Below are 8,905 nucleotides of genomic sequence, written 5' to 3'. Positions count from 1 at the left end.
CCCTCATGAGCATAATGAGTCGATAACTGCCATTGGATTGAATACAAATTTCCGTCGAATGTTCATTAACTTTATTATGAAGGGCTCCCACCATCCCTGTGCTGTGCTGAGTTCCTGCCGGGTTTGTTTGTAGCCCGTTAGTTCGTATTTCGTAATTCGTGTCCAAAATTCAATTTGGATTGAATACAAATTTCCGTTAGGTTTATTAACTTTTCATAACAATTACGAACATTCGTTATGATGAATTTAAAAAGCAAACCCAGGAAGTCGGCGGCACTGCTGAAGTCCTAAAAGTCGCACATCGCATCAAAAACCTGTAAGGAGGTGTATGACAGCTTCAGCCTGGGTTCCAACCAGACCACTCCCATAACGCGTTTCGCACCGCCCCCCGGAGTGAAACGCGTTGGTGGCGTGGCCTGGTTAGAGCCTGGGATGAGACGGTCATACACCACCGTACAGGTTTTTTGCTGTGATGTGCGACTTTTAGGACTTCCTTTACCATTACCTACTATATAAAATAGTTGATTATAGAAGTGTCTTGGAGAGGAATTGTCTGAGGAGACAACCAGAAGATAGAGAGCCCAACCACCAGGAAGGTCGAGGAGGACCTGCGTTCTTCTCTCACAGTCACATGTAACTGGAGGAGTGAAAATATCATTCTGTCTTCTTTCTATTTCCAGGACTATGTGTTTAGGATTATATCCGGCTCCCACGAGTCAGGGAAAGGAAGATGCCCCTATGACCCTAAGCAAGACAACATGGCGACCATCATAGGTGCGGTTTATCAGCTCTACAATGTTTAAGAATTTACCGGCATTCTCCTGTGTTAGGGGCTCTGCAGCTCCAAATAACATGTTTTTATGAACACAAGGGGGCGCCACTAAGTGCAGTATTAGAATGACATTATGTAGCAGCCAAAATTACACTGACATAATTCAACATTCAGAGCGCTTGTCTGTATGGTTGCATCTGTGACGGGATCGTCTGCTCTTGTTGGTATGGTTTCATCTGTGACGGGGATCGTCCGCTCTTCTCGGTATGGTTGCATCTGTGATGGGATCGTCCGCTCTTGTCGGTATGGTTTCATCTGTGACGGGATCGTCCGCTCTTGTCGGTATAGTTTCATCTGTGACGGGATCGTTCCGCTCTTGTCGGTATGGTTGCATCTGTGGCGGGATCGTTCCGCTCGTGTTGGTATGATTGCATCTGTGACAGGATCGTTCCGCTCTTGTCGGTATGGCTGCATCTGTGACGGGGATCGTCCGCTTTTGTCGGTATGGTTGCATCTGTGACGGGATCATCCGCTCTTGTCTGTATGGTTGCACCTGTGACGGGGATCGTCAGCTCTTGTCGGTATGGTTGCATCTGTGATGCAATCGTCCGCTCTTGTCGGTATGGTTGCATCTGTGACGCGATCGTCCGATCTCGTCGATATGGTTGCATCTGTGATGCGATCGTCCACTCTTGTCGGCATGGTTGCATCTGTGACGGGATCGTCCGCTCTTGTCGGTTTGGTTGCATCTGTGATGGGGATCGTTCCGCTCTTGTCGGTATGGTTGCATCTGTGACGGGATCGTTCCGCTCTTGTCGGTATGGTTGCATCGGGGATCGTCCATCCACCGGGGGGTCTGTCGGCAGCCAAGATAGAGAAGCTGGAAAGCCACACATCAGCCGGAGTAGGAAGTCATTGGTTTGACAATGGAGCCTATTGGTGCTCCAAAATGTGTTACCTAGGCAAAGGAACGTCCTCTGGTGTGGCGCCATTTGCGGTTCTGCGTTCCACTCTGTTTCCCAATGAATTCCTACTCCGGCTAATGTGCGGTGAGTGTAATTTTGGCTGCTACTTAAAGTTGTTTTAATACTGCCCTCAGTGGCGCCCCCTTGTTTTCCTCTACTGTATTTTTAGAGATCGATTCCTGACTGTCAGGGGAGCTGCCTACCTTTGTGCCTTGACTGGTTTTAATATGGACTTTGTTCACCATCATGGGCTGATTAAGCCTTTTATACTATGTGGACTTATTGGGGCGCCTGTGTTATTTTATTCCTTGGACCGTACCAAATACAGTGCCTTGAAAAAGTATTCACACTCCTTGAAATTTCCCACATGTTGTCATGTTACGACCAAAAACGTAAATGTATTTTATTGGGATTTTGTGAGAGACACAAAGTGTCACATAATTGTGAAGTGGAAGGAAAATGATACAAATAAATATGTGAAAAGTGTGGGGGGGGGGGGACTTTTGTATTCAGCCCCCTTTACTCTGATAACTAAAATCTAGAGGAACCAATTGCCTTCAAAAGTCACCTAATTAGTAAATAGAGTCCACCTGTGTTTCATTTAATCACAGTAAAAAAATGCAGCTGTTCTGTGAAGTCCTCAGAGGTTTGTTAGAGAACCTTAGTGAACAAACAGCATCATGAAGGCCGAGGAACACACCAGACAGGTCAGGGATAAAGTTGTGGAGAAGTATAAAGCAGGGTTAGGGTATAATAAAAAAAATCTCCCAAGCTTTGAAGATCTCACAGAACTTCTGTTCAATCCATCATCGGAAAATGGAAAGAGTATGGCATAACTGCAAACCTACCAAGACATGGCCGCCCACCTAAACTGACCGGACCGGGCAAGGAGAGCATTCATCAGAGAAGCAGCCAAGAGGTCCATGGTAACTCTGGAGGAGCTGCAGAGATCCACAGCTCAGGGGGGAGAATCTGTCCACAGGACAACTATTAGTGGTCTCTCCACAAATCTGCCCTTTATGGAAGAGTGACAAGAAGAAAGACATTGGAGAAAGAAAGACATAAGAAGTCCTGTTTGCAGTTTGTGAGAAGCCATGTGGGGGAGGGGACACAGCAAACATGTGGGGGAGGGGACACAGCAAACATGTGGGGGAGGGGACACAGCAAACATGTGGGGGAGGGGACACAGCAAACATGTGGAAGAAGGTGCTCTGGTCACATGACACCAAAATTCAACAAAAAAACGCAATGTGTGGGGGAAACTAACACCGCACATCACCCTGAACACACCATCCCCACCGTGAAACATGGTGGTGGCAGCATCATGTGGTGGGGATGCTTTTCTTCAGCAGGGACAGGGAAGCTGGTCAGAGTTGATGGGAAGATGGATGGAGACAAATACAGGACAATCTTAGAAGAAAACCTGTTAGAGTCTGCAAAAGACTTGAGACCGGGGAGGAGGTTTACCTTCCAGCAGGACAACAACCCTAAAGTACAGCCAGAGCTACAATGGAACGGTTTAGATCAAAGCCTATTCATGTGTTAGAATGTCCCAGTCACAGCCCAGACCTAAATCCCATTGAGAATCTGTGGCAAGACTTGAAAATTGCTGATCACAGACGCTCTCCATCCAATCTGACAGAACTTGAGATATTTTACAAAGAAGAAGAATGGAGAGAAATGTCCCTCTCTAGATGTGCAAAGCTGGTAGAGACGCCCCCAAAAAGACTTGTAGAGAAAGGGGGTTCTACAAAGTATTGACTCCGGGGGGCGCCATACAAATGCCCCTCCCCCCACCACACTTTTCACATATTTATTTGTATCATTTTCCTTCCACTTCACAATTATGTGACACTTTGTGTCTCTCACATAAAATCCCAATAAAATACATTTACGTTTTTGGTTGTAACATGAGAAGATGTGGGGAATTTCAAGGGGTATGAATACTTTTTCTGTGGGTTTCCCAAATAAATTGTATGTACACGCTCAATTCTTATCCAATAGAACGGTCCTCCTGGTAGCTGCAATGGAAGGGAGAAACTTTTCTATTTGAAGTGTATCTCAAGCCAAACTATTGTTGTTCTTTTCTTTTTGCACAGACGGGGTTCTGTATGCGGGAGTCCAGGTGGATTACATGGGGACGGATTCCGCCATATTCCGCACTATGGGTATCAAACCTCCAATCAGGACCGAGCAGTACGACTCCCGATGGTTGAATGGTAAAATGCTGCATTCAAATCTCTTATCTGAAACCAGATACAAATCGCTTTCAATTAGATCTGTCTTAAAAAGTAGAGTAGAGAGTAGTCGGGTACAAGCAGGGGCCTTGGCAGGTGGCAAGTAGAGGATAGTCAGGTAGTCTGGGAAGGAAATGAGACCCCCTTCACACAGAGGCGGTTTTCAGGCGTTTAGGCACTAGGAATAGGGTAGTCAGGTTCAAGCAGAGGTCAGGGCAGGCAGCAAGTAGAGGGATAGTAAGGCAATCTGGGGCTGCAATAAGTAGATAAGAGAGTAGTCGGGTACAAGCATGGGTCTTGGCAGGTGGCAAGTAGAGGATAGTCAGGCAGTCTGGGAAGGAAATGAGACCCCCTTCACACGGAGACGGTTTTCAGGCGTTTAAGCGCTAGAAATAGGGTAGTCAGGTTCAAGCAGAGGTCAGGGCAGGCAGCAAGTAGAGGGATAGTAAGGCAATCTGGGGCTGCAATGCGTAGACGAGAGAGTAGTCAGGTACAAGCAGGGGAAAGTAGTCAGACAGTTCAAGATGGCAATGAGCAGACAAAGCAATAGACAAGAGTAGTCAGATAAAAGTAGGGGCTGGGGCAGGTGGCGTCTGGAAACCGCCTCCCATTAATTTCAGTGTGACTTTTCACACTGGGGCGGTGCGCTTGCGGGACATTAGGGAAAAGTCCTGCAAGCAACATCTTTGGGGGCGCTTTGAGAGCGCTGTATTTAGCTCTCCCAAAACGCCCCCCTGCCCATCTAAATGAATGGGCAGCACTTCCAAAGCGCCTGAAAAGCACTTCGGAAGCGCCGCAACACAAGCGCTTTTAACCCCTTCTTTGGGGTTAAAATCGGCCCACTAGCGGGTGAAAAACAGCGCCAAAGCGCCGCTAAAACGAGTGGCGCTTTAGCGATGACGCGGCCCCAGTGTGAAAAGGCTCTAAAGTAGGCAGTAGACAAGTCAGTAGGTGAGAGGGTAGTCGGGTTCAAGCAGAGGTCAGGGCAGGCAGCAATTAGAGGCATAGTAAGACAATCTGGGGCTGCAATGAGTAGACAAGAGAGTAGTCGGGTACAAGCAGGGGAAAGTAGTCAGACAGTTCAAGATGGCAATGAGCAGACAAAGCAATAGTCAAGTGTAGTCATGTAAAAGGGGTTGGGGCAGTTGCTAAGTACAGGGCAGTCTAGGATGGCAGTACGTAGGCAGTAAAGAACGCAGTAGACAGGTACAAGCAGGGGTCATGACAGGTGGCAAGTAGAGAGTAGTCTGGCAGTTCGAGAAGGCAATGAGTAGGCAGCAGACAAGGCAGTGGATGAAAGAGTAGTTGGGTACAAGCAGGGGTCAAGGCAGGCGGCAAGTATAGGGTGGTCAGGCAGTCAAGGACAACAAGGAGTAGGCTGAAGACAAGGCAGTTCAGGTGCAAAAACAAATGAAGACAAGGCGGTAGACAGGAGAGTAGTCAGGTACAAATGAGGCCAAGGCTGCAACAAGTATAGGGTAGTCAAGCAGTCTGGGATGGCTATGAGTAGACAAGAGAGTAGTCAGGTACAAATGAGGCCAAGGCTGCAACAAGTATAGGGTAGTCACGCAGTCTGGGATGGCAATGAGTAGACAAGAGAGTAGTCAGGCACAAGCAGGGGTCCTGGCAGGTGTCAAGTAGAGATGGAGTTGTCAGGCAGTTCAAGATGGCAATAAGTAGGCAGCAAACAAAGAAATAGACGAGAGTAATCGGGTGCAAGTAGAATTCTTGGCAGGTGGCAAGTAGAGGGTAGTCAAGCAGTCTGGGATGGCAAAAAGAAGACAAGGCAGTAGATGAAAAAGTAGTCAGGTTCAAGCAGGAGTCAAGGCAGTCGGCAAGTATAGGGTGGTCAGACGGTCCTGGATGGCAATAAGTAGACAAAAGCAGCAGTCGGGTACAAAGATCCCCCCTTAGGTGGCAAGTAGAGGGTAATCAGGCAGTTCGAGGTGGCAATGAATTTGCAGCAGACAAGGCGGTAGACAAAAGAGTAGTCTGGTACAAGTGGGGTCAAGGCAGGTGGCAAGTAGAGGGTAGACGGCCAGTCTGGAATAGCAGCAAGTAGTCGGTAGAAAAGAGAATTAGACAAGTGAGTAGACAAAAGAATAGTCAGGTACAAGCAGGGGTCTAGGCAGGTGGCAAGTAGAGGGTAGTCAGGCATTCCCGGGACAACAATGAGTAAACTGTAGATGAGAAAGTAGTCCGGTACAAGGAGAGGTCAAGGCAAGCAGCAAGTATTGGCTGGTCACTGGTCAGTCATTACGGGACAACAGTGAGTAAACTGTAGGGTGAGGAAGTAGTCAGGTACAAGGAGAGGTCAGGGCAAGCAGAATATATAGGGTGGTCACTAGTCAGGCATTCCGAGACAAAGAGTAAACCGTAGACGAGAAAGTAGTCAGGTACAAGGAGAGGTCAGGGCAAGTATAGGATGGTCACTGGTCAGCCATTACGGGACAACAATGAGTAAACCATAGATGAGAAAGTAGTCAGGTACAAGGAGAGGTCAGGGCAAGCAGCAAGTACAGGGTGGTCATTGGTCAGACAGCCTGGGAAAGCAAAGAATAGGCTGCAGACAAGGCAGTAGATAAAAGAGTAGTTGGGTAAAAGCAGAGGTCAAGGCAGGTGGCAAGTATAGGATAGTCACTGGTCAGGTATTCCGGGACAGCAATGAGTAAACCGTAGAGGAGAAAGTAGTCAGGTACAAGGAGCGGTCAGGGCAAGCAGCAAGTAAAGGATGGTCACTGGTCAGGCATTGTGGGACAACAATGGGTAAACCGTAGAGGAGAAAGTAGTCAGGTACAAAGATAGGTCAGGGCAAGTATAGGATGGTCACTGGTCAGGCATTCCGAGACAACGAGTAAACCATAGAGGAGAAAGTAGTCAGGTACAAGGAGAGGTCAGGGCAAACAGCAAGTATAGGGTGGTCACTGGTCAGCCATTCCGGGACAACAATGATTATACCGTAGAGGAGAAAGTAGTCAAGTACAAGGAGAGGTCAGGGCAAGTATAGGATGGTCACTGGTCAGGCATTCCGAGACAACGAGTAAACCATAGAGGAGAAAGTAGTCCGGTACAAAGTGAGGTCAGGGCAAGCAGCAAGTATAGGGTGGTCATCGGTCAGGCATTCCGGGACAAAAATGATTAAACCGTAGAGGGGAAAGTAGTCAGGTACAAGGAGAGGTCAGGGCAAGTATAAGATGGTCACTGGTCAGCCATTATGGGACAACAATTATTAAACCATAGAGGAGAAAGTAGTCAGGTACAAAGAGAGGTCAGGGCAAACAGCAAGTATAGGGTGGTCATTGGTCAGCCATTCCGGGACAACAATGATTAAACCGTAGAGGAGAAAGTAGTCAGGTACAAAGAGAGGTCAGGGCAAACAGCAAGTATAGGATGGTCACTGGTCAGCCATTACGGGACAACAATGAGTAAACCGTAGAGGAGAAAGTAGTCAGGTACAAGGAGAGGTCAGGGCAAGTATAGGATGGTCACTGGTCAGGCAGTCTGGGAAAGCAAAGACTATGCTGCAGACAAGGCAGTAGATGAGAGTAGTTGGGCACAAGCAGGGGTCAAGGCAGGCGGCAAGTAGACGGTATAGTCAGTCATTTCTGGATGGCAACTAAACGTTGTCACAAAACTTGTGATGGAATTTGTAGGAATTTTACGATCTCCATGTCCTGCTAATGGTTGTGACTTCTCCTTCCACCTCTAGATCCGGTATTTGTGGGCTCTCTGGTTGTGCCGGAGAGCAGCTTTAGAGAGGACGACAAATTGTACATCTTATTCCGGGAGCGGAGCCTGGAGGGCGAGAACGGGCCGGCCGTTGTGTCTCGGATCGCTCGGATATGTTTGGTGAGAAACATTCATGCCTTGTGTTCATTCATTCTCATTATTTGTGGTTCCATCCTCTGTTCGGGGTTCACTACCGCTTTAAGGCGTCGGCATACCCAGACGTTTTGGACAATTTCATGCTCCCAACTTTGTGGGAGAAGTTTGGGGACGGCCCCTTTCTGTTCCAACATGACTGCGTACCAGAGCACAAAGCAAGGTCCATAAAGACCTGGATGAGCGAGTTTGGGGTGGAGGCACAGAGTCCTGACCTCAACCCAATAGAACACCTTTGGGATGAACTAGAGCGGAGAGCCAGGCCTTCACGTCCAACATCAGGGCCTGACCTCACAAATGCGCTCCTGGAAGAATGGTCAAACCTTCCCATAGACACCCTCCTAAACATTGTGGACGGCCTTCCCATAGACACCCTCCTAAACCTTGTGCACGGCCTTCCCATAGACACCCTCCTAAACCTTGTGGACGGCCTTCCCATAGACACACCCCTAAACCTTGTGGACGGCCTTCCCATAGACACCCTCCTAAACCTTGTGCACGGCCTTCCCATAGACACCCTCCTAAACCTTGTGGACGGCCTTCCCATAGACACCCTCCTAAACCTTGTGGACGGCCTTCCCATAGACACCCTCCTAAACCTTGTGCACGGCCTTCCCATAGACACCCTCCTAAACCTTGTGCACGGCCTTCCCATAGACACCCTCCTAAACCTTGTGGACGGCCTTCCCATAGACACCCTCCTAAACCTTGTGGACGGCCTTCCCATAGACACCCTCCTAAACCTTGTGCACGGCCTTCCCATAGACACCCTCCTAAACCTTGTGGACGGCCTTCCCATAGACACCCTCCTAAACCTTGTGGACGGCCTTCCCATAGACACCCTCCTAAACCTTGTAGACGGCCTTCCCATAGACACCCTCCTAAACCTTGTTGACGGCCTTCCCATAGACACCCTCCTAAACCTTGTAGACGGCCTTCCCATAGACACCCTCCTAAACCTTGTGCACGGCCTTCCCATAGACACCCTCCTAAACCTTGTGGACGGCCTTCCCATAGACACCCTCCTAAACCTTGTGGACGGCCTTCCC

At 48.6% G+C, this 8,905-nt stretch overlaps 1 protein-coding gene across 5 annotated transcripts in view; it reads left to right on the top strand.

Moving 5' to 3' along the window:
- Positions 1-8,905, top strand: part of LOC120913030 (semaphorin-3F-like) — a 185,424-nt gene that overhangs the window by 135,223 nt on the left and 41,296 nt on the right. For all 5 annotated transcript variants that reach the window (XM_040322700.1, XM_040322702.1, XM_040322699.1 and 2 more), the window contains exons 6-8: positions 681-774; positions 3,837-3,956; positions 7,684-7,823. In XM_040322700.1, the coding sequence (XP_040178634.1) occupies positions 681-774; positions 3,837-3,956; positions 7,684-7,823 (354 nt within the window). The remainder of the gene's footprint in view (positions 1-680; positions 775-3,836; positions 3,957-7,683; positions 7,824-8,905) is intronic.

Source organism: Rana temporaria, chromosome 9, assembly GCF_905171775.1.
Source record: "Rana temporaria chromosome 9, aRanTem1.1, whole genome shotgun sequence".
Taxonomy (NCBI): Eukaryota; Metazoa; Chordata; class Amphibia; order Anura; family Ranidae; genus Rana; species Rana temporaria.
Note: the sequence above shows the minus strand (reverse complement) of the source record. Positions and strands in the feature narration are given on the sequence as shown.